The sequence below is a fragment of the Pinus tabuliformis genome, chromosome 2_1, assembly GCF_031772625.1.
Source record: "Pinus tabuliformis cultivar Carrire ecotype Pingquan chromosome 2_1, CPIR1, whole genome shotgun sequence".
Classification (NCBI taxonomy): Eukaryota; Viridiplantae; Streptophyta; class Pinopsida; order Pinales; family Pinaceae; genus Pinus; species Pinus tabuliformis.
The window spans coordinates 873052841-873079937 of NC_142299.1; the positions used below are offsets into that span (position 1 = coordinate 873052841).

Below are 27097 nucleotides of genomic sequence, written 5' to 3' on the forward strand. Positions count from 1 at the left end.
GCTTCAGCGTGGTCTATTTGTATGGTTGGAGACACAAGAAAACCAAGTCCCCCACCTCAAAATGTCTTTCAACCCTCTGCTTGTTTGCATAAGTTTTTTGCTGATTTTGGAGTATTTGCAAATTGTCTTTGAGAGCATTAAGGATGTTTTGGTTCTCTTGTATCCAATCTTTGGCCCTTGGGGCCCTGCTGTCTCAATAAACAAGGTCAGTGAAAGATAACGCATCATATCAATACAAAGCACGAAAAGGTGACATACCAATAAACATATGGTAGGTAGTATTGTAGCAATACTCTCCCGGGTGCAACCATCTCATCCAAGCTCGCTGCTGTCCTGTCACATAGTTCTGCAAATACTTCTCCAACCACTTATTAACTATCTCGGTCTATGCATCTGCCTGAGGGTGGTAGCAGACACTGGGAGTGAGCTCTGTGCCCACCAACCTGAAGAGCTCCTGCCAAAATGCCCCCATGAAGTGACTATCCCGTTCACTGACTATGGTGTTGGGGAGACCATGCAACCTGAAAATATCCTTGAAGAATAGCTACACAACTTGCCAAGTAGTTTACCTGGTGGGAATAGCAAAGAAGTGGGCATACTTCGTCAACCGGTCCACCACTACATATATACAATCACAACCTAACACCATGGGAAGTCTTGTGATGAAGTCGATCGAAATGCTCTTCCAGTTCCTCTCAAGAATGGGAAGTGACTGCAGTAACCCAACGGGATGAGTCAACTCCCCCTTGTTCCTTTAGCAGGCCTCACACTCCTACACATGCCTCAACACATCCCCCTTGAGGCCCCTCCAAGTGAAGCGCTCCCTAACTGTCCTGTAAGTCTTCAGGAACCCCTAATGTCTTGATAGTGGCGAATCATGTGTTGCATGAGAATCTTCCCCCTCAACTGTGAACCAGGTACTAGATATATGCACCCCTTTTAGTAAATGACATCATCCATCACTGGTAGCGCTCATCCCCATGAGTACCATTCAAGATCTCACATGCTTGTCGATCCTTGGAGTACTCCATGAAAAGCTGCGCCTTCCAATCATGGCAGATGCTCATGAGTGAAAGTGTTGCGAGAGTCTTAGATATGGCATTTGCCACTATGTTCTACTTTCCCTTGACATATTCTATGTCAAAATCATAGATCTGAATCTTGTTGACCCACTTCTGTTGCTTCTCATTGAGGCCCTTTTGCTCCAAGAAGTGGTGAGCATTGTTATGATTAGTCTTTCACTTTGAACCTGTTTCAACTTTCCCACCAAGTACTGTCAGAATTTGGGCAATGCATGCATAATGGCCAACATCTCCTTGTTGTAGATAGAGTACAACCTCTCATGATTGAGAAGCTTTTGACTCTCAGAAGCTATCGGGTGGCCTCCCTGTGACAACACTACATCAATGCCCTCACCTGATGCATCACCCTCCAAGGTGAATGGCTGTGTAAAATCAGGCAAAGCCAACAACGGACAACTGCTCATCATCTTCTTGAGGTGCTCAAATGCTGCCTGTATCCTGTCCACCCATGCAAATGCCACCTTCTTAGTCAAGTCTGTGAGGGGTGTTGCTAGCTGTGAGAAGCCCTGTACGAACTTCCTATAGTATGTGAAAATGCCCACAAATCCCCTCAACTCAGTCACATTTCGGGGAACTGGCTAGTCCCAGATGGCTCTAATATTCTCCTCATGCACTCGCACTCCATCCTCTCCAATAATGTGCCCCAAGTAGAGCATCTCAGTCAACCCAATCTGACAGTTGGACAACTTTGTATAAAACTGCCGCCCCCCCCAAAATACATAGAAACTCCTCTAAATGTTGTAGGTTCTCCTCCCATGTAATGATGTAAATCAATATGCTTTCAAAGAACACCCACATGAACCTGTGCAACTGCTTGTGGAACACATGGTTCATGCAAGACTAGAAAGTAGTAGGTACATTTGTCAGCCCAAACAGCATAACTAAAAACTCGAAGTGGCCATTTTAACACCTTAAAGTTGTCTTAGGGATATCCTGATCTCTCACCCGAATTTGATGGTATCCCAAACGTAAGTCTATCTTAGAGAAGTACTTGGCTCCTCTAAGCTCATCCATAAGCTCATATATGCGGGGGATGATGTGATGGTTCTTCAACGTCTTCTTATTAAGAGCTTTGTAGTCAATGCACATCCACAACGTACCATGCTTCTTCTTCACCAGAACAACTGATAAAGCGAAGGGACTAGTGTTGGGCCTAATGTACCCCAATGCCAAAAACTCTTGGATAGCTCGCTCAATCTCATCCCGATAGGCCTTGGGATGTCTATATGGGGTCGTGATGATTGCTTGTACCCCTGTCAGGTGGTCACCTCGGTGGGATGTCTCTAAACACGGTTGGGTACTTGTATAGAATGGCCTAGATGTTTGAGTGTGGTGGTTTGGGCCCGCCCCCTGCATTAGATATCCTGAGATCTACAACCCACTCTATATCGCCTTGTCTCAAGTCTGCCTCCATCCTGTGCGTTGACACTGTCTATTGGGGGATATGAGTGCATGCCTCTCAACAAAACTAGCTTCCATCTAGCCCTGTGAACTGCATCTCCAATTTCTGCCAATCAGTGGTAACGCGCCCCAGAGGGTAGAGCTACTGAACACCAAGCACCACATTGGTGTCAGGAACATCAACGACAAAGAAATGGTTTGTCATCGAATAGTTCCCCATCACCACTGTCATCTCGGAAACGTATCTAGTACATTACATGGTATGGTCTCCTGACACCAAGACGAAGAAGCCCTCAAAGGACTCTGTGTGTATGCCCCTCCTCTCCACCATCTGGGCATCTACGATATTGTAGGTTGCCAGACTGTCTACTAGCACTGAAACACGTTGTCGCTGCAAAGTGCCCCTGATCCTCAAAGTGAGGTACTTTGACACTCCCCAAAGTGAAGCGATAACTCCTACTGCAGGCAAGAAAGGAACTCCTCCTGGTGGGGGTGGTGGGCCTCCTCCTCCTCCTCCTCTTGTCACCTGTGGTTCATCATCACCAACGCCCATCTCCTGCTCTACATCATCCTTTGGCTCACTATCAGAAAACACCTCTATGTAGTGTGCCTTTCCCTTGGTACACCTGTGCCTTGGTGCCCATGGCTCTTGGCAAGTGAAGCACAACTTCCTCCTACAGAGGTCTCTCTAGGTCTCATCGTCGAACTACCCATGCTCCTGAATGTCTTGCTATGGAGGAGGCCTAGTGTCACGACCCCTTTGTGGGTAAGAAGGTCATGGTGGAGCTAGTACCCTAGCCTTGGTAATTGCATCCTGCAAATCGCTGGCGCAAGATACTGCCTCCTGTAAAGTGGTGGATTTGCGGGACCTCACTAGCCCACATAGAGGCTCAATCAAGCCCTTAACAAAGGTATAGACCCTCTTGGCATCTGACAAGTCTGACACCATCACTGATACGCTCAAAAACTCCAATATGTAGTGCTCGGGGTTGCCTATCTGCGTGAGCTGTGTCAGCTCTCTGAAATGTGCCTCTGGATCCCTCCTATCAAAATGCTCCACAACCCTCCATGTGAAGTCCTCGTAGGAAGTCACGCTAGCATGCCCTAGTGTGGTCAACCCATGGAACCACCAATCATGTGTTGCCCCCTCCAAGTGTAAGGTAGCCATTTTGATGGCTTCCACCTCAGTCATCCGACTAAGCTGAAAGTATGTGTCCAACTTCTCTACCCATGCCCTAGCCGTGCACTTGGATGACCCATCAAAAGTGGGGAGATACATCCTCCCAATAGTATGTTGCAACTCCGAATTCTACATGCCTGAGCCCCTATGCCCTTGCCCTTGTCATTCTGCTTGAGCTGGCAGAAATCCTGGAAGGATAGCGCAGCTCGAAAATCCTCCCCCATAGACTGCCACTCCCGAAAATATTCTCCCATAGGCATATCATCTTGACCAACCTGCTCACCTGCTCCTGAGGGCAAAAATGTGGGCAATGTAGTCTTGGTTGGCCCACTAAAAGCGTGTGGGTGAGTCAAGGGGGAATGATGGTCATACTGGTGGGAAGCCCCTGAAGTTTCCCCAAACAAGAAATCTTGGTGAATGCCCTTGTCCCAGTTTTGTTGCTTAATCTCTTCCAACATCTCCTTCTGTCCCCTGGCCAAGTCATTTAGGGCCCTCAAGAGGCTATCAAATGCTGCCTCCTCTTTGCTCTTGGGCTCCACCATGCCTATTTCCTCTACCTCCTGTTCTAGGATCTCAGCATCAGGTGTGATCTCCAACTGCCTCTCCCGACTCCTGTATCTTTGCCTCCGGTACGTAATGTTACACTTTTCCTCTGTGGTCATAGAAGTGTCCCCAGGACTGAGCCAAGACTGGAGCTCTGATTCCACTGTAATATTCCTACTAGGAAATGACAGTGATAAACAAAGCAAAATTCCACATGCAACACATAAGATTTAACATGCAATTAGACACCCACAAATTCAGCCAAAAACTACGCAGAACTGAGCCATTTTATTATATGAGAAGAAAGTACAAAATCTATATGAAATGTGTGCACCTAGGCTAGCTAAAGCAAGCTTGACAAAGCCCAGGTGAGAAATTGTGTTGCCGGGATGCTAAGAAGCACTTCCTCTTCAATTTCTGTGCTGGCCCTAGAAATCTGCAACTACTGGCTGGAAAGGGACTATCGTTTAGCCCCTCTAGAGTGCTTAGAATATTATGAGAAATTAGCCTTGGCCTCTCCTCAACAAACCTACAAAGGCCAAGAAAGGGTTGGGCCTAGGTCCAACCTCTGAAATTATCCCCAACTATGGCGTGCTCCTCAATCAGCACAATGATTCGAACCACTAGGAAATACTGCTGCCCAAGACTTTCAAAATGCTTAGTAATCTCACCCAATAGCCTCCTTATGTCCCCAAGCGAATTGAGCCCCAAAATCCTGGATCAAGCCCCCACAATGAGAGGCCTTCACAAACGACTGCGTAGGTGTTAAAATTGGCAACTATGGTCAAATTCCACTTTGGACAACTCATTTAATGAAGAATATTATTGCATTAAATTCCTCTAAATCAACCTAAAGATCATCAAATTTGGTCAAAGAAAAAATTATTTTTGAATTTATGTTCTCTCACATGTAAATTATCAAGGTCGCCCTCAACTCTATGTGGGCTCATCAAGCCCAATGGTCAGATCTCTTGACCCCAACGAGTTGTATATATAGAGGTGCCTACAACCTCATTTACACACAACATATCACACATTTCTCTCTCTGAAATGGCCGCAGAAGGAAGGTTAGCTGTAATGAAGAAGGAAGGGAGAGTTTGACGTCTTGTTTGGGCTGCCTAATGGGTTGAGTTCCTTAGGCTGGAGGCAGAGTCTGCTAAAGGCAAGTTTGGGTTTATACGAGTACTGATCTGGGCTCCCTTATCTCCTATCACATATCTGACCTGTCATGGAGGATGACCGCAAGCATAAGGAGGGTTTGGGTGTGAGCTTGTGGTGTGAAAATTCTCTCCTTGGTGGGTCACATTCTCAAGGGGTGCACCTCATGCTAGCTGCAAGAATTATCTTGTTGATCAGAGGGACGAGAGGATGATCATGAACCTAGGTTAACTACAGACTCATCTTCATGAAAGTTGGTTGGCATGCAAGTTTGTGTGGTGAATTAAGTGAAGACTCAAACTAGAAGAAGGACAAATTGACTTGAATAGAGCTCACAACATTTGGATGTTGTGGATGTGTTTATGAGGGTTGTATGCCACAAGCCCTAATGAGGAGCAGCAAGGGCATGTACAAAAATGATATTATTTGCAAGCAGACTTAACCAGTCCAAGCCTCTTCAACTGTATGACATCAGAAACAACTTGACTGCTTCAAAATTTCTATTGTGATTGGGCTATCTATTGATCTAAGGGGTGTGTGTTAAAATTGGCAACTAGGGCCAAATTCCAACTAGGGACAGTTCATTTGATGGAATGGTGATTGCATTGGATTCCTCTTTTCGAAAGGTCCAAGTTTGATATAAAGATCATCTCATTTGGACTAGCAGAAGTGTGATTTTGAATTTATGACCAGACATGTAGGCTCAAGAAGCCCATTGGATGTGTCTCTTCACCCACAACGAAGTGTATAAATACAAGGGACCTCACACCTCATTTAGACATCCATCACTCACACATTCTTCTCTCTCTCTTCATCAGATTGGTTCATATAGCTTGGGCAACCTCTCTCTCTCTCTCTCATGTGAGACTAGGAGGACAAAATTTCTAGGCTAAATTGCAGACCCAAAATTGTAGAATTTCAGACACTTTGACCAGCGTTGACCGAGGTGCTTTTGAAATGTTTTGAATGCAGTTTTTGGGGCAGACTTTCAATTTTCATAGGCCGCTTTGACTGGCACAAAAATCGAGGTTTTCTGGCCTGTTTGACTAATGTTGACCGCATGCCTGTTTGACTATAGAGTTGGCCGCAGGTTGACTGAGTTTGACTAGAACTTTTGTGACTGTTTTGAGTGGACTTTGACCACTGCTAGAGACCGAGTTTGTCTACCTTTGATTAAGCTTCAAAGGAGGTGTTTCGCTGTTGTTTTGACCAATGCTGACTTTCTGGTTAGGGTTGAAGTTTGGTTGCAAAAATTTACATGGCTGTTTTGACGTTGTATTGGGCAAGTCTATTTGACTTTCGTACTCTCTCTTTCTGCTGAACATTTGATTTAATAATAAGAAGAATTGATCAAAGGGTTTTCCCCACGTTGGGGTTTTTCCCTGGCATCCGCGAAATCTGGTGTCTTCTTGTCTTGGCTTGTTTTCTGTAGTTTATTTATGTTCTATCTGCCTTTACCGTCAATGTGATTATTGTGATTGCTATTGGAAATTGTTATTGGGTTCCTAAAGGAACATCGAAGTAAATTGTGCTAAGCATAGAACATACCATTGTTAGCTAAAATTAATATGGTATCAAAGGCCAGGTGAAGATAAAGCCCAAGCAAGAGTGAGAAAAGTAATCACTAAGAAAAGTTGTTGGACAAAAATTTTGAGCTAGCTTCAATGATGACTACATCATACTTCAAATCCGAGGATAAACTTAAGGACAAACCTGACTATCATGCATGGAAGATATCTCTGGATTTGACTTTGGAAGAGAATGATGCTATGGACAATGTAAAGGGAAGAGTGGTGGAGCCTCCTTCAAATGCACCCGCTGCTGCAAAAACAAAGTACAAGAAAGGTGAGGTCAAAGCTAAGAAAATTATTGTAGATTCCATTCACAAGCCATTGGTTGCTTATATTTCTGATTTGGAAACATCTAAGGAGATGTATGACATGCTGGTTGGGATGTTCAAAGTAAACAATGCAAGTCATGTTCTCTTTCTCAAGAACAAGTTTGAAGACATCAAGATGGATAGAGGAGAGTCCATTCAATCCTACTTCATGAGGATTACCGAAATCAAGAATGATCTTCTATCTATTGGAGAAGTTGTTGGTGACAGGGAGCTCACTCTTATTGCACTTGGAGGTTTTACAAGAGAATGGGATGTGTTTAACATGACCATCCTCAACAATGATAGGATTCTGGGTTTTAATGAATTATTGGCTAGATGCATTCAAGAAGAAATAAGGATGATGGAAAGAGATAAGCTCTCAAATGGAAATAATCATGCCGCTTTCTCTGCTCATGCTAAAAGGAAGAACAACGCTTGTCCAAGAAGACAAGGTCAAGGATTTAAGCCGAGATTCAAAGAAGGAAGAAGGGGAAGATGTTACAATTGCAATAGGTTTGGCCATTATGCTAGAGTGTCCTCACAAGAAGGATAGTCCAAGGGATGATGACAACAACAACCACACCAACTACAAAGGCAACAACAATCAAAGGAACAACAGGTTCAACAACAAAGGAAAGAGGAATGCTCTCGCTGCTTGATATGGAAATGGTCATTCTCCCAAAGGATCAAGAAATTCCAGGTATGAGGAAAGTAATGTTGTAGAAAAACAAAATGAATTTTATCTTATTTCCGCTTTATCTACTGCCTCTCCTCCAGATACATTGGATCATTAGCTGATTGTTAGTGGAGCCTCAAGGCTCTCTCGAATTTGGTTGAGAAGAAGACTAACTTGCAAATCATACTTGGAGATAATGCCACCTATCCCATGAAAGGAATAGGTACTTTCACTCTTCACTTGAATCAAGGTCAAACCATCCATCTACAAGAAGTATTGTATGTGGCCGATTTGAAGAAGTACCCAGTATCTATTTCTGTGATGGAAGATAAAGGCTTCAAGGTAGGATTCGTTGATGGAAAGGTATGTCATTGGCAAAGAAACCTTAAAGATGTATTTACACTTGGATTTAGGGTTGATGGTCTTTATCAAGTTGGAGGAAGTCCTTTGGGAACCATGTCTTGTGACACTTCTCTTCAATCTGAATTATGGCACTGAAGATTTGCCCACCTTCATTACAATGCCTTACCTCTAGGGTAAAGAAGATGGTCACAGGTATGCCCGATTTCAACATGAATCATGAAGGTGTTTGTCAGGGTTATGCAACTGGGAAACTTACAAGGAGACCATTCCCCTCAAGCGAGAGTCAAACTTCTGATATTCTTCAACTTGTCCATTCTGACCTATCTGGTATGTTTCCAGTAACATAATTAGGAGGGTACTTAAAGTATGCTAATTTTGTGGATGACTTCTCTCGCAAAACATGGATTTATTTCTTGAAGAAGGATGAAGTATTCAAATGGTTTCGTGCTTTCAAAGCCTTGGTGGAGAATCAAACAGGGAAGAAGATCAAAATATTGAGGACCGACAATGGGACCAAATATGAATCAAATGAATTCAATGACTATTGTAGGCATTAAGAGGGAGACAACCGTTGCATACACACCCGAGCAAAATGAAGTTGCCGAAAGAAAGAATCGAACGATCATGGAAGCCACTTGTGCCATGCTTCATGATCTAGTTCTACTGAAATTCTTATGGGGAGAAGTTGCAAATACCGCCTTATATGTTCAAAATAGGTATCCACATCAAGCATTGAATTTCAAAACACCTGAAGAAGTTTTCACAGGTAAGAAACCTAATGTTTCTCATTTTAGAATATTTGGTTGTCCTGTATATTTTAATGTGCCTAAAGAGAAAAGAAACAAGTTGGGAGCATGCGGAAGAAAGGAAATTTTGTGGGCTACAATGAAAACTTAAAGGCATATAGAATTTATGTTCCTCGTCAATGAGATGTGTAAGTAAGCCATGATGTCACATTCGATGAAGACACTACTCTTGGGAAAGCCAAAGATCTCCCCATTCCGGGAAAAGAAAATGATGATGCTATAGGAAAGCAGGAAGAACCTTCGTCCGATGAGCCTATGCTCGATGTTGAAGGTCCAATGGATCCCATTGATCCACCTCCTAGTGATGCCTCTACCTTAAGGAAAAGATCGTTGTGGCTCAAAGACACTCTCGAAGATGTTGAGGAGCATATTGCTCCAAGAGGGACATTTCGTGAAAGTTTGGAGCCCACCAGGTATCAAGGATACCTTGCTGCCATGATTACCATTGTTCAATCTGAGCCTTGTACGTTCGAAGAAGCCATGAAACACCAAGTGTGGAAGGATGCGATGAATGAGGTGTACGATTCCATCATGAAGAATGATGTCTGTGATGTGGTTCCTAGACCCAAGGACAAATCTGTGGTCACCTCTAAATGGCTTTACAAAATCAAGCATGGAGCTGATGGAAGTGCTGAAAAATACAAGCCCAGGTTTGTTGCTTGAGGCTTCTCTCGAAAGGAAGTGGTTGACTATGATGATATATTTGCACCAGTTGCCCGATATATCACTATCCATTTGATTATAGCTCTTGCTGCGTCTCAAGGATGGAGGCTACCCCAAATGGACATTAAGACTGCTTTGTTGCATGGCTCGCTTAAGGAGGAAGTCTACTGGGAACAACCTGAGGGGTTCGATGTGCAGGATTGAAGGACACACATATGCAGGTTGAAGAAAGCCCTCCAAGGGTTGAAGTAAGCCCCTAGGGCTTGGTATGAGAGGATTGATAGCTATCTAATGAAGCTGGGATTTACAAGGAGCGATGCTGACCCTAACCTATATTTCAAGGTTGAGAATGACTGGCCTCTCATTTTAGTCCTTTATGTGGATGATCTCTTTCTGATAGGTGCATACCCTCTCATTTATCAATGCAAAAGGGAGTTGGCTTTCGAGTTCGAAATGAAGGACTTAGGACTGATGCACTACTTCCTAGGCCTGGAGGTCTGGCAAAATCCAAGTGAGATTTTCCTTTATCAGGGAAAATACATTTTGAAGCTACTTGAGAGATGTGGGATGGTCAATTGCAAGTCCATGTCTACTCCAATGGAACTCAACTTCAAGAAGCTATGTGGAAGTGTTGCTGGGCCCGAATTAGCGAACCCTTCCGAATATAGACAACTTGTGGGGGCTCTGATGTTTTTGGTAAACTCATGTCCTGAGATATGCTTCTCTGTGAACACGTTGAATCAATTTATGGTCGAGCCTCATCACATACATTGGATTGCTGCTAAGAATCTCTTGAGATATCTCCGGGGCACAATCTATTATGGACTGAGATACACTGCCGGAAATTTGAGGCTGCATGGATATACAAATGCTGACTGGGTTGGCAGTGTGGTGGATTGTAAGAGCACACTTGGATGTTGTTTCTCATTGGGGTCTGCTTCAATTTCTTGTATGAGCAGGAAGCAGAAATTGGTTACAGTAAGCACCGTTGAGTCCGAATACATTGCAGCAAGTATGTCCTGTTGTGAATCTGTTTGGGTGAGGAAGCACTTCAGTGAGCTATTTGAGCATGATCTGGATACCACCGTGATCTTCCGCGACAAACAGAGTGGGATTTTCCTTTCAGAGAATCTCCTGTTCTATGACCGCTCCAAGCACATTGATATCAAGTACCACTTTATTTGAGATATGGTACAACGGGGAGAAATAAGGCTCCAACACATCAGGTTTGATGAGCAGGTCGTAGATATCCTAACGAAGCCCTTGGGGAAGATCAAATTCTTAACCTTCTGAGAGAGACCAGGAGTCGTGGAAAGACTCTCCCATGAGGGTCCATATTGAGTTGGACACTGAGCTCTGGGAGCTCCTGGGGCCTTGGGGTACTTCTTGGAGCTATGTGCGACCATAGGGTGAGTGGTTCACCTTCCCCAATGTGGTGCGTTGTGTGTAGGGTGAGTGGTTCACCTTCCCCAATCTGGTGCTCTATGTATAGGGTGAGTGGTTCACCTTCCTCTGTGATACCCCATGGTGACGTGTGTAGGGTGAGTGGTTCACCTTCCCTTACTAGATACATGCGTGTAGGGTGAGTGGTTCACCTTCCCTTTCTAGATACATGCGTGTAGGGTGAGTGGTTCACCTTCCCCTACGGATTGACACATGCATAGGATGAGTGGTTCACCTTCTCTTGCTGATGCCTCAACATACATCCTACCCATGGAGTTCGGTACTCATGGTAAATACCACTCATTTGGCCAATGAGTTGGGAAATGTGGATAGGGACCATAGCACTACTGATGGATGCACCATGTACTACCATACTCCCTATGTCTAGGATGCATGGTGTTCAACAACTTGATCTAGGATCATTTGAGGTTCTACTTCTGAGCTGAATTTTTTCAATGGAGAGTGGTAAGGTCTTGTGACTCACTCTTGATTGATTCTTCTTCATTATTACTTCATGGTTTAACAATGTAGTGATGAGATGACAAAGATGGTACATGACGACATATGGATTGGCAGGTGAAATTCTCCCTAGTTGAGAGGGAGTGTTAAAATTGACAACGAGGGCCAAATTCCACCTTGGGACAACTCATTTGATGGAGATGATGATTGCATTTGATTCCTCTTTTCAAGAGGTCCAAGATTGATATAAAGATCATCTCATTCGGACAAGCAAAGGTGTGATTTTGAATTTATGCCCACACATTGGCAAATTGATCACGTCGACTTCATCATTTTGTAGGCTCAAGAAGCCCAATGGATGTGTCTCTTCACCCACAACGAAGTGTATAAATACAAGAGACCTCACACCTCATTGGACGTCCATCACTCACAAATTCTTCTCTCTCTCTTCATCAGATTGGTTCATACAACTTGGGCAACCTCTCTCTCTCTCACATGTGCGGGTAGGAGAACAAAATTTTTGTGCGAAATGGCAAAACTGAAATTGCAGAATTTCAGACAGTTTGACTAGCATTGATCGAGGTGATTTTGAACAGTGTTGATTGCGGTTTGGGGCGGAAGTTCGATTTTCTTAGGCCGCATTGACTGGCATAGAAATCGAGGTTTTCTAGGCTGTTTGACCTGTGTTGTTCGCAGGCTTGTTTGACAATAGAGTTGACTGCAGGTTGATCGAGTTTGACTAGAAATTTTCTCTGTTTGAGTTGACTTTGACTATTGTTGGAGACCAAGTTTGACTTCCTGTGACCAAGCTTCAAAGGAGGTGTTTGATTGCTTTTTTGACCAACGTTGACTTTCTGGTTAGGGCTGAAGTTTGATTGCAGAAATATACAGGGCTGTTTTGACTTTGTATTGGGCAAGTCTATTTGACTTTTGTACTCTCTCTCTCTGCTGAACATTTGATTTAATAATAAGAATAATTGATCAAAGGGTTTTCCCCACATTGGGGTTTTCCCTTGGCATCCACCAAATTTGGTGTCCTCTTCTTGTCTTGGCTTGTCTTTTGCAGTTTACTTTATGTTTTATTTGCCTTTATTGTCAATGTGATTGTTGTGATTGCTATTGGAAATTGGAAATTGTTATTGGGCTACTAAAGGAACATTGAAGTAAATTGTGCTAAGGGTAGAACATACCATTGTTAACTAAAATTAACAGTGTGCCTTTGGATGTTCAAATTGGCAAGTCAATCTTGACCGTTTATTTTACTTTCTCTCTCTCTCTCTCTCTTTGCTGATCATGGGGGTTTTCCCTAGCTTGAGCCATATTCATGTGTCCTCTTGTCTTGGCTTGTCCTCTGCATTATTTATTTATGTTCTTTCCTCAGTTACTCTCAATGTGATAATAATTGATGTGATTGCTACTATAAGAAATGGATTGATAATTGGGCTATATGGAAGATTGAAGTAATTGTCCTATGCAAAGAACATGTTAATCAAAATTCAACAGCAGGCCCAGTCCAGTCACTTTTACGCAAGCCCAAGAGAAGAAAATTCGGCTTGTAGTATAGCCCCTCCAACCTCTAGTCAAACCTCTGCAAAAATGTTGTTAGACCCCCAAGGAATATGCTCCTAAATTCCCAGAAATAGTGCTGCTCTGTAGCTCACTCCCCTGAAGAGTGCATGGTCCCTTTCTGCACCTAGTCTGCTCTAGAACAACATTAGTTCACCTATAGAAAGCCCTTCGGAACAACTCCACAATGCAACAATGGCTCCCCTTGAGTGGCACTTGAAGTCCACCAAAGAAAGAGTTGAGATTTCCCCTCATAAATCTCATGTGCTGAAGAACAGTTGTAGACTTGGCTCAACAGCTCAAGCGTACTAGATGAGTTTGTTTGTTAAAGGTTCAAAATCCCCCAAATGAAGTCTTCTTCTCCTATTTATCCTTGAGCTCCCCTTTCACCGCGTGGGTCCCATACATCGACCTCTCTCCTTCTCTCTGTTCCACAAGTACGCCTTTCCCAAGGGGTGTGTATTCCTCTTGGGTGGCCCCCACTTCCCACTAAGAGTGCATATAACCAAAATAACATTTAGTGCAATACATTATTGAACCAAAAATACATCAACAAAGGGGCTCCAGATGGCCTCTAGTGTCCAAAAAAATCATGCTACAGCAAATACCTACATATCATCAAAATCATTGCCTATATTGGGATCCTGATCATCAATACCACCCTATTAAAATAAGATAGAAAAAATTATACATTTTAAATTGAGATTTTCTCTGGGTGATGGGTACATTTTTACTAGGGTCATGATAGAGGAGTTCAACAGTGAATGCTAGTAATATCAGGGTACATAGATAATTGGGTTCTCTTGATTAAATGCTAGATGTATGCCCTTGTACACACTAGAATCCAATGGAAATATTGCAATCCCCCCAATCTTGAAATCTTAGAAACTGTTAAGTCTATTGGGATTTGAGTGGGATCTAAAATTCTACTCTCTCCATATGAAATCCCATGAGGTCAGAACCACTCTCAAACATCCTTACTCAATTAATAGTAATTTAAAAAATTTAGAATGTCACTTTTATTGTGAGAATGATTTCAACAAAATCAAATAGAGAATCATTTGTCGACGCGTTTCCAACCAACTAGTGTGGTTCATCGTCATGACAAGTTGAGGAACAATTTTGAGTGATCAGTTAAATAGTACACGCAGGTCCTTCAACGACTATATGAACGGGCAACCGTTAAAAAGACCCTTAACGTCTAGATTACCAGGGCCTAGGGTAAAGGGTCAAGGTTCGTTAAATTATTCAAATAGTATTATAATTTCTAATCATAATTAAAGAGACCATGGTTCAATACATCAAATTTTTATTAAAATATTGTTATTGCTAATAGTAATACTATTATATTAATTTCAAATTAATATTATTAATAATATTAGCCTAGGGTAAATTTTCTAATATATGAGTAATATGAATAATATTACAATTGCTACTTTGTTGTTTGATGATACTCGCTATATTAAAAGAGACTTAATTACTAATAATACTGGTCTAGGGTGAATAATTAAAGATTATTAATTAATAAAGAGACTAATGTTATTAAAAGAGCGATATTATTATTACTAAATGTAAAGTTTTGTAGATGTTCTATGCTAAGAGCAATTTCACTTTTCTCACAGCAATCATACAAGTAGATAAGCAAAATGCAGATAGAACATATAAGCAGATCTTACAGAAGACAAATCAGAAACAAGAAAAATGTATGTGTTTGTTTCGGCGGTCAACAGGATGCTTCAACCAGCAAAGTCTCCTTTGGTCAGCCAGCCCAGCATGTGTCACAACAACCCTCCAACCAGTAGATGAGCCAACCCAAGTCAGTTCTACAAAAGTCAACGCTGTCCTGAAAAGTCAACGCAGGGGCAGCAAGCTAAAAGTCAACGCAGCAGCAAAACGGTCAACCCTTTGACCTCGATTTTTGTGCCAGGTAGTATGGCCTTCAAAAATCGAACCTCCCACAAGTTTTCAGCTTGTTTGGACCAAGCGTTGACCAAAGTCAACGCTGGTCAAACTTCTGCGAAACCCTAGCAGCAGAAACCCTAGCAGCAGAAAAAATCCTCTTCGTCCTTCCCACGTGTGGCTGAAATTCGTCCTCCAGGTAGCTCGTACTTTTTAGGATGAGAGAGGAAGATGTGAGTTGTTTGTGTGATCAAATTCTCTCCAACTTTTCCTGTATATATATATCCATCAATGAGGGTGTGTGACACATCTATTGGGCATGTGAGCCTACATTACAAAACTGGCTGACCTTTGCACATATAATTTATTAAGAATAATAAATTCAAAATATAAGTTCTGCTCATCGGATTAAGACTATTTTTATATGGATTTTACACCTCTCAGAAAGAGGAATCCAACAAAAATATTAGCCTCTTAATCTGAGCATCAGAACATGGAGTTTGGACCTAGTTGTCCAAATTTAACACTCCCTCTCAACTAGGGAGAACTCCATCTATTAGTGCAATTAACATCGTGAGTCATCCCGCCGAAACTTGCTTTGCTGGCTTCTTTATTTCAGAACAGAAGTGGGTCAGTCACAAAGACATCATTCCCCGACTGACATAATCAGTCCAGAGGTCCCAGACCTCACAAATCTTGATCCCAGATCAAGTGGTTGGACCATGCCATCCTAGATAGAGAGTACGGCAATCTCTGATGCGTCCATCAGTCTTTGCTAATAGTCTCTAGCTTTTCCACACCTCATTGGCCAAATGAGAGGTACTTCCCATGAGCCCTGAACTCAATGGGTAGGATGCATACGGGGCACAGATTAAATGAGTGGCGAACCAGCTCAATAATCACAAGGGTGGGGCAGAAGCATTATGAGTGCTTATAGCTCCGAGAAGCTATCCCCAAAGCCCCCCAGAGCTCCCAGAGCTCATTGTCCAACATGACCCACATCATAGGGTCTTTCCACGACACCAAGACTCTCACGGAAGGTTAGGAACTTGACCTTCCCCAGGGGCTTATTGAGAATATCCGCGACCTGCTCATCAGTTCCTATATGATCGAGCCTTACGGCGCCTCGCTGTACCATATCCCGGATAAAGTGGTACCTGATATCAATATGCTTGGATCGGTCGTGGAACACAGAATTCTCAGTCATACGAATCCCACTCTGATTATCACAGAGTATTACAGTGGTATCTAGCACATGTTGGAACAGCTCTCTAAAGAGCTTCCTCAACCAAACTGCTTCACAACAGGCCATACTAGCAGCAATGTATTCGGCCTCCGCGGTGCTCAAAGCCATCGACTTCTGCTTCCTGCTCATCCATGAGATCGAAGCAGAACCAAGATTGAAACAGCATCCAGATGTGCTCTTACGATCCACCACACTGCCAGCCCAATCGGCATCAGTATATCCCCGGAGTATCACACTCCCGGCAGTGTATCTTAGCCCATGGTTTATCGTGCCCCGAAGATATCTCAAAAGATTCTTGGCACCAACCCAGTGAAAATGATGAGGCTCAACCATCTGTTGACTCAAAGTATTCACTGCAAAACATATGTCCGGACGGGTGTTCACTAAGAACATCAAAGCTCCTATGAGTTGACGATACTCAGTAGGATTGACCAAGATAGGCCCTGCAGCGCTGCCACTCAACTTCTTAAAGTTGAGTTCCATTGGTGTCGACACGGACTTACAGTCCACCATCCCAAATCTTTCCAGAAGCTTCACAATATACTTTCCTTGAGAAAGGAAAATCTCTCCAGGTCTCTGCCAGACCTCCTGGCCTAGGAAATAGTGCATCAGTCCTAGGTCTTTCATCTCGAACTCAGCAGCAAGCTCCCTCTTACATTGATGAATGAGAGGGTCATCACTTGTCAGGAAGAGGTCGTCCACATACAGCACTAGAATGAGAGGCTTTCCTTCCTCAACCTTAAAGTAAAGGTTTGGATCAGCATTGCTTCGAGTGAAGCCCAGCTTCATCAAGTAACTATCCATCCTCTCATACCAAGCTCTGGGTGCTTGCTTTAACCCATAGAGGGCTTTCTTCAACCTGCAGACATAAGTGTCTCGATCTTGAACTTCAAATCCCAGAGGTTGTTCTACATACACCTCTTCCTTTATTGCACCATGCAGAAAAGCAGTCTTGACATCCATCTGATGAAGACTCCATCCTTGCATAGCAGCAAGGGCTATGATGGATCGGATGGTGGTATATCGAGCCACAGGTGCAAATATATCGTCATAGTCAATTCCTTCCTTTTGAGAGAAGCCACGGGCAACAAATCTTGCCTTAAACTTTTCAGCACTCCCATCAGATCCATGTTTAATCTTGTAGAGCCATTTAGCGGTGACAACAGATTTGTCCTTCGGTCTCGGGACCACATCCCAGACATCATTCTTCATAATAGCCTCATATTCTTCATGCATAGCATCCTTCCAGACTTGATGCTTGATGGCTTCTTCAAAAGATCCAGGTTCAGATTGTATTAATAGTACTCATGGCAGCTAGATACCCTTGGTATCTACACGGCTTCTTGCTTTCTCGGAATGTTCCCCTTGGGGCAGCATGACCCTCAGCATCTTCGAGGGTGTCCCTGAGCCATGATGGCCTCTTTCCTAGAGAAGGGGAAGGATCAATAGGGTCCATTGGCTCTTCAACATCAGGCATAGTCTCATCCTGGGGTTCTTCCAGATTTCCAGGTCTTTCTTCATGGTTTTCTTCAGATCTAGGAAGATCTACTACTTTCTTCAGGGAAGCATCTTCGTCAAAAGTGACATCATGGCTTATCTCTACTTCCCTTTGACCAGGTACATAGACTCTATATGCCTTAGAAGTCTCACTGTAGCCCACAAACATTCCTTTCTTCCCAGTAGCGTCCAGCTTACTTCTCTTTTCTTTCGGCACATGAAAATAGACAGGACATCCAAAAATTCTAAAATGTGAGACATCAGGTTTCTTACCAGAGAAAACCTCTTCGGGAGTTTTGGAGTCCAAAGCGGAATGAGGGCATCGGTTTTGAATGTACACAGCAGTATTTGCAGCTTCTCCCCACAGAAACTTTGGAAGACCCTGGTCACATAGCATGGCACGGGCAGCTTCCACAATAGTCCTATTCTTGCGTTCAGCAACACCATTCTGCTCAGGAGTATATGCAGTGGTAGTCTCCCTCTTAATGCCAGCTTCTCTGCAAAAGTCTTTGAACTCATTTGACTCATATTCAGTGCCATTGTCAGTCCTCAAAATCTTGATCTTCTTTCCGGTCATATTTTCCACCAAGGCTTTGAAGGTACGGAACCACATGAAAGCTTCATCCTTCTTCTTCAAGAAGTATATCCAGGTTTTGCGAGAGAAGTCATCAGTAAATGTCATATAGTAAGAACATCCCCCCAGGGATGTTACAGGCAACATACCGGAAAGATCAGAATGGACCAGTTGCAATATCTCAGATGTCTTTGTGACACTTGAGGGGAAAGGTCCCCTTGTATGTTTTCCTTCAGCACAGCCCTTACATACACCTTTATGATTATTTCCAAAATCAGGCATCCCTGTCACCACCTTCCTTGCTTCGGGAAGAGCCTTGTAATGAAGGTGTCCAAATCTTCGGTGCCATAGTTCGGTTTGACGGATAGTATCACAAGTCATAGCTCCCAACGGACTCCCTCCAACCTGGTAGAGTGTACCAACTCTAAAACCAATTGAGATAGCTTCCTTGAAGCTCTTCTTCCACATGAGTACCTTTCCATCAGAGAAAGTTACATTGAATCCTTTGTCTTCCATGGCAGATACAGACACAAGGTTCTTCTTCAATTTGGGTACATAGAGTACATCTTGTAGATGGAGGACTTGTCCTTGAGACAAGTGGAGGGTCACAGTCCCGGTCCCTTTCACAGGATAAGTGGCATTATCCCCAAGGGTAATTTCTAGATTAGTATCCCTTTCAACCATGTCAGAAAGTGCTTCCTTGAATCCGGTGATGTGTCTTGAGGCACCACTATCGATTAGCCAGACATCCATAGTGTCGGGCGGAGATGCAGCTGAGAGAGCAGATATTAGAATATACTCATTTCTTTTATCAACAACATTAGACTCCTCATACCTGGTATTTCTGGTCCTTTTAGAAGGTGGATGGTTTCCTTCAAAGTGAGCCTTCCTCTTTCCTTTGGATTTGTCATTTCTTTGATTCCCATTCCTTCGGTTGTTGTTGTTGTCGTCACTATCGGGAGAATTCTTCTGGAAGGGGCATTCTCTAGCATAGTGTCCAGTCCTATGGCAGGTGAAACATTTACCCTTCTTCTTTTGAGTCTTAGTCCTTCCTTTGTCCTTGGAACCACCAGAGTTCTTCTTTCGGGAATGAGCAACATAGGCAGCATTTCTTTCATTATCAAATTCCTTCATCCTTGTTTCTTCTTGCATACATCTAGACAGAAGCTCATCAAAGTTAGGGATGGTATTATTGTTGAGAATGGTAGTTGTGAATACTTGCCATTCATATGGAAGTCCTCCAAGTGCGGTGAGAACCATCTCACGATCAGCTATTGTCTCCCCAATAGCTAGCAGATTGTTCCTGGTTTCGGTCAACTTCATAAAGAAAGTTTGAATAGACTCGTCTCGGCCCTTCTTCATATTCTTCAACTTGTTCTTGAGGAATAGCACTTGGTTCACATTGTTTACTCGGAACATAAGTATCAGTTTGTCATACATCTCCTTGGATGTGCCTAGTTCAGATATGTAGGCAACCAGACTCTTATTAATGGATTCCCTGATCAGCAGTTTTTTTGCTCTGATTTCTCCCTTCTTATACTTGTGTTTAACAACAGCAGAGGCATTTGATGGAGGTTCTTGAATCTTCCCTGTCACATGATCTAGGAGATCATGATCTTCTAATTTGAGATCTAATAACATCTTCCAGGCATGGAAGTCATCACTTCCAGTCAGCTTGTCATTCTCCCTGAATTCAAGCTTAGAGGAATCCATTTCCTTCGATGATGATTGCTATAGATAGAGTTTGTCTTCACCTCAGCTCTGATACCATGTAAAGTTTTGTAGATGTTCTATGCTAAGAGCAATTTCACTTTTCTCACAGCAATCATACAAGTAGATAAGCAAAATGCAGATAGAACATATAAGCAGATCTTACAGAAGACAAATCAGAAACAAGAAAAATGTATGTGTTTGTTTCGGCGGTCAACAGGATGCTTCAACCAGCAAAGTCTCCTTTGGTCAGCCAGCCCAGCATGTGTCACAACAACCCTCCAACCAGTAGATGAGTCAACCCAAGTCAGTTCTACAAAAGTCAACGCTGTCCTGAAAAGTCAACGCAGGGGCAGCAAGCTAAAAGTCAACGCAGCAGCAAAACGGTCAACCCTTTGACCTCGATTTTTGTGCCAGGTAGTATGGCCTTCAAAAATCGAACCTCCCACAAGTTTTCAGCTTGTTTGGACCAAGCGTTGACCAAAGTCAACGCTGGTCAAACTTCTGCGAAACCCTAGCAGCAAAAAAAATCCTCTTCGTCCTTCCCACGTGTGGCTGAAATTCGTCCTCCAGGTAGCTCGTACTTTTTAGGATGAGAGAGGAAGATGTGAGTTGTTTGTGTGATCAAATTCTCTCCAACTTTTCCTGTATATATATATCCATCAATGAGGGTGTGTGACACATCTGTTGGGCATGTGAGCCTACATTACAAAACTGGCTGACCTTTGCACATATAATTTATTAAGAATAATAAATTCAAAATATAAGTTCTGCTCATCGGATTAAGACTATTTTTATATGGATTTTACACCTCTCAGAAAGAGGAATCCAACAAAAATATTAGCCTCTTAATCTGAGCATCAGAACATGGAGTTTGGACCTAGTTGTCCAAATTTAACACTAAACCATTGTTATCATAAGAAAACAGCTTACATCTAAAAAAATACAGAGGGGTCAGGCGAAGAAGAGGCTAAGGTAAAAGGGTTGGGATCCAACACCTACTAATATTCCAGCCGTCATCCCTATTGAGATTCATAGGTCTTTTCTTGATCTCAAGGGCTTCCCTAAATTTACGATGGTGAAACTGCGCAACTCTTGCGATAACTTGAGCCTCTTCGATACATACATGATGTTTAGTTTTCTCGGCATGCTCTGCAAGGGTTGAGGACTTGGCCCTTCCATGCTTCAAGTCTGCTGAGTGTTTACTAATCCTCTAATTAATAGAACGATCAGTTTCACCAATGTATGGGGTCCCACAGGAACAGGGAATGACATAGACCCCTTTCATGTCTTTAGGGTCGACAAGATCTTTAACAGATCTAAGAGAGCTATGGATGGTGTTAAGAGGTCTAAAGGTCGAGGGAATATTGTGCTTCTTAAGAATCCTGGCGATCCAATCAGTGGTTCCTTGGATGTAGGGGAGGTGTACCCCCAGGATCTGGTCTTTAGGATCTTTATGGACAAAGTGCTCCTTCCGAACATTGAGGAAAGCTTTTCTGACCTAGGTGTCTACTGTAACCATTTTTAACGAAGACATCTAGGAGATGAGCCTTCTCCTTTGCCAAGTTTTTCTCATCAGAGATTCTTAATGCACGAGTAGCAAGCGTGTTGAGAACTGGCAGGGAAATGATGAGCGCTAGCATGGAGATATTGATCAGTATGAGTCTTTTTTCGAAATACCTGGTGGGAGAAGGAACCATCATTATTCTTAGAGATGAGAACATCAAGGAAGGGAAGACAACCGTTGACTTCCTTTTCCATAGTGAACTTAATGGCGGAGGATTGCTCATTGAGATGATGGAAGAAGAGATCCAACTCATCATGACCATGAGACCAAACGACACCAGTGTCATCTACAAATCGCTTCCAAAGCTTTGGTAAGAGACGGGCTGAGGACAAAGCTCTAGACTCGAAATCCTCCATAAAAAGATTTGCGACGATCGGGGATAGGGGGGAGCCCATGGCCACCCCACAGGTTTGCTCATAGAACTCTCCTTCGAAGCTGAAAAAGGTGGAAGTAAGACACAACTCAACTAACCGAGCGGTATCTGGGTCCATGAGCCTGTTGATAACCTCCATGGCCTCATTGATGGGAATACAAGTATAAAGGGAAACCACGTCGAAACTAACCAAAATATCATCTAGGTCAAGCTTTACCTTCTTAAGATCATCAACAAACGACGCAGAGTCTTTGACGAAGGACTCTGTGTGACCAACCAATGGTCTAAGCTTTAAGGCAAGGAGTTTTGCAAGAAGGTAAGTAGGATCATCGATGGTATTGACAATAGGTCTTAAGGGAACCCCCTCTTTGTGGATCTTTGGAAGGCCATAGATCCTAGGGGTGATGGGGTTGCTTTCTATGAGCTTCTGGGATAAAGAATCAGTAGAATTACAGGACTTGATAGCAAGAGCAACTGCCCTTGAAACCTTCTTTAAAGGATTCTTGGGAAGCTTTTTGTAGCTTCCATTATTGCTAAGATGATCCAACATCTTGGAGCGGTAATCATCCTTGTTAAGGATGACTGCTGCCCCTCCTTTATCGGCTTTAAGGACAACAATATCGTGGTTCTGGTTTAAGGTTTTTAGAGCCTCAAACTCTGCTTTGCTGATATTACTTCGGGGTGGTTTTGCCTTCCTAAGGGCCACGACACAATCTTGCCTAATCGTGTCCTGGGTTTTATCAGGAAGGTTCTTAATAACAAATTCCACGCTGTAGATGATGTCTTCAACCGGAATTTTCTTCGGAGCTAAGGCAAAATTAAGACCCTTACTTAAGAGACTGAAAACAGACGGGGGAAAGGAAAAGCTAGAGAGATTGACCACTTTATTGCTAGGAGGCAGAGGGCGAGAATTACTCCCAGGATCAAGGCTGCTACTATTATTATTATTATTATCGATATTAATATTATTATTTCCTCCCCTATTATTATTATTAATGTTATCATTATTCAGATTCTGTTCTATATCGTACACCTTATTATTATTATTATTATTATCGTACACAATATTATTATTATTAATATCATTATTGTTATTATTATTATTATCGACGTTGATATTATAATTATTATAATTAATACCATTATTTTCAAAGTTATTATTTTTATTACCATCCTTATTCACGTCCATGTTTATGCTGCACCTATTACTACAAACCTAGCCTTGGTTTATCACGTTCCTATTATTGTAAACCTTATTATTACCATAAGAACTTGAGACAACACTCAAATAAGGCACGCACAAGGGATTCTCACCTGGAGGCTCACCGAAAACCGCTATATCTGCATGAGCTAGCAAGCTCTCACCGTTCTTTCGTTGTCGAGCAGGTAAGGCCGAGGTGCTCGATACATCCCGATCCATGCTGGACAGCAGGGATGGAGATCTATCCACCAGATAGATTTCCAAATCGCTGGGGCCATGTGAATCCGCGTAGATCTTCAGGGGAAAGCCCGAGACCCAAGAACGGAGGGCCGAAACCTGGTTCTTCGAAACCTGGCTGCTTGATGGAGGATCAAAACCCTGGGATGAAGTGTAACACCTGGAGAGTTTGAGAAATTTAGCGGATTGCTGCTGCTTGAGTAACTCCTCCAAGCGCTGAGATTTCAGAGCAGAACATGCATCTATCCTTGCCCAGAGGGACGCGGTGAAAAAACTAGAAAGTTCCAAATGCGAAGCCAGAAGGGACCGGGATACTAGGTTGAGACTTTTTCTTACTTTACAAATCTCAGCTCTAACCAATCCTAAGCTAGCTTTCAGAAAAATGCCAAGATTACTAGGGATATTAAGGTTATGCTTAATCCGGGCAAATGCCGGAATAACCGAGGAATCCCTGCAACGCCTTAGAAACGCTAGATTTGACTTCAACTTCGAGACCTGCATGCATGCCCTTTTGAAATGATGAACCTTTTTTGTAGTGGCTTCTCCGTGCAGGGAAATTATTAAAGAGTTTAGATTTCTGTGATCCATACTTTGATTGTGAGGATGATTTAAGCAAAATCACATAGAGAATCATTTGTCGACACGTTTCGAACCAACTAGTTACTATTAGTTACATAGCATTAGTAGGGCCTTAGGGTTGAATATTAAGCTGCCCTACTTATAAATTACTTTTTCTTAAAAGTTAATTATGTCTAGAGGGTTCTTGGTTGCATTGTACAAAACTACCCAGTTTTGTGGAAAAATGTTGGTTCGAAGTTTTGTGCCACCGGTCAGGCTAGTTTAGGCACCAAAATTGTTAGACTAGCCAGTTTCACTGGTTTCAGCCTGGATTTGATAACGTTGGTTCCTTCTTCCACAACAAAATCCAATGGAAATATTGCTATCCCCCAATCTTGAAATCCTAGAAACTATTAAGTCTACTGGGATTTGAGTGGGATCTAAAATTCTACTCTCTCCATATGAAATCCAATGAGGTCAGAACCACTCTCAAACATCCTTACTCAATTAATGGTAATTTCTATGTTACCGGATCCATCCACCCTTGGAAATGGATTCACGGATCCCCGGATCAGAAACGGATTCAGATCTGGATTCACTTGGATACGGTAGAAAACAGTTTTTAACGAGTGAAAATATCTTGGTAATGCCTTGACCTGGCAATTTGCTATAAGTCGACAATGCATTGCACTCTAACCCTGATAGCTGCTCGCTAGAAGCTCAGACAATATGTGCACGTGCAACGAATAAGACGACCAGAATGATGCAATTGGTATTAATATCATTGGTTTTGGCATCTACAGACTTGGTAGTATGACGCCGCTACTGGGTTTTTTATTTATGTGCGAGGCATATGTAGTTTTACACATTTGAATTCATATTATATTTTGGATATGTTATAATATTAATTTAATGATAAATATGTTATATTTTATTTACATTAACTTAATTATAACTTTATAAATCTGTTATATGTTATTGACATTAGTTTGGAAATGTTATAAAAGAACACGTATAATTATATGGTGTTTATATTTTAGATATGTTATAATATTATAATTTAATTATAAATATGCTATATTTTATTTATATTAATTTAATTATACTTTTATAGCTATGCTATATTTTATTCACATTAACTTAATTAAAACTTTTTAAATATGTTATACTTTATTTATATTAGTTTAGAAATGTTATAATTTTATAAAGTAATTTTCTTGTGTATATATATTATAAATTAATTATTCAAAATATAAAAAATTTGTTACTTTATTGTCCATATATATTATAAATTAAAATTATTTAAAATATATCAAATTTGTTATGTACAAGTTTTAAAATTTGTAGATTATATTTTATATTAAACTTTTATATATTATAAGCTTATAATTTAATTCATATAAAGTAATATGTGTATTATACTATTAAATTATTATAATTTTTCATTTAAATAGTTTTGTAATATATTATAGTTTATAATTTATTTTTTATAAAATAATTAATACTACTTTAATTATGAAGTATTGTATGTTTTTTCATGAAATTCATCTACACAATTCAGCTTGAGTGGGTCTGATGGTTAAGAGTATGTGTTTCCTCCTATGAGGTCACAGGTTCAAAACTAGAGGGGGTAGAGTATGTATGCCTTTGTAGACTTAGCAGTGAAATCGCTACACAGAGGTGGGTCCCTTGTCCCACAAACAAGGGGGTCTCATACACCAATTTGGTGTCTGGCTTGGCTGTGACTTTAAAACTGGATAATAATAATAATAATAATAATATAAACTCTATTGTTGTTGATGGATAGTGATCACAATAAATTTGGACATTAATATCAAAATTTTTATTATAAAAATATATTTATATTAATCATACTCGCCGTTTCCTTTCCATATCCGAATCCTAGCTTTTCAAAAATCAAGTGGATCCGGATCCATATCTGAATCGGTATCCGTATCCGAATCCTGGTAACTTAGGGTAATTTACAAAATTTAGAATGTCAGTTTTACTTTAAGAATTTAACATTACTATTAGTTACATAGCATTATTAGGGCCCTAGGGTTGAATATTAGGCTGCCCTACTTATAAATTACTTTTTCTTAAATTATGTCTAGAGGGTTCTTGGTTGCATTGTACAAAACTGCTCAGTTGGGTGGAAAAAGGCTGGTTTGGTACCGAACTGGCCTTTTGCAGTTCTGTGCCACCGGTGAGGCTGGTTTAGGCACCAAAATTGTTAGACCAGCCAGTTTGACTGGTTTCAGTCTGGATCTGATAACATTGGTTCCTTCTTCCACAATGTTTTGAATAATTTGACTCCTAGATGGAGTTTGGAACTGACTTGCTGTCCCTCAATCCAGGTGGAAATATTTATATGGATAGAGTGTGGTAGGTGTCACATTCACATTGTACTTTATCATTATTATTGAAATATGGCATGGTATGATGCTTTCATTTTATTTGTATCATCGTGAACATTTCTTGTTTCTACATTGTTGCTTGCTGATGAATTCTCCACATTGCTGGAAATCCTTGATGTTCTCTAGCTTGCTGATATTTTTCTGTTTTATGGGGAACTTAAAAAGAAATGGACCAAATGTTAAGTATAGCATATCCTATTCATGAGAGTGCATAAAAGAATAAATTGAGCATTTCTAGTTTTTGTGTAGATATTCAATACAATCCAAAGATGCTGAATTTTGTTTTCCTCGTATGTTTTTAACTAACATGGGATCTTACATCTGTATTGCAGCGTCTCAGTGGTGCAGGTTACTGCTTTTCCGCATCCTTGCCACCTTATCTAGCAAGTGCTGCTATTAAAGCAATTGATGTTTTGGAAGAAAGTCATGAGCTTCTTGTCAGATTACAAGAAAATGTTACTCTTCTATGGAACGGTTTGTACTTATCTCCTCTCTTCAGTAGAAATCTGACTACAAGAAAATGTTACTCTTCTATGGAAAGGTTTGTAAATATCTCCTCTCTTCAGTAGAAAAATAGGAAAATAGTTGTATGATGTGGG

The 27097-nt window shown here is 41.7% G+C and overlaps 1 protein-coding gene across 3 annotated transcripts in view; it reads left to right on the forward strand.

The window, feature by feature from the left end:
- LOC149203441 (long chain base biosynthesis protein 1b-like) overlaps positions 1-27097 on the forward strand; it is a 248230-nt gene that overhangs the window by 182852 nt on the left and 38281 nt on the right. For all 3 annotated transcript variants that reach the window (XM_089403433.1, XM_089403434.1, XM_089403435.1), the window contains exon 11: positions 26831-26972. In XM_089403433.1, coding sequence (XP_089259559.1) covers positions 26831-26972 — 142 coding nt within the window. The remainder of the gene's footprint in view (positions 1-26830; positions 26973-27097) is intronic.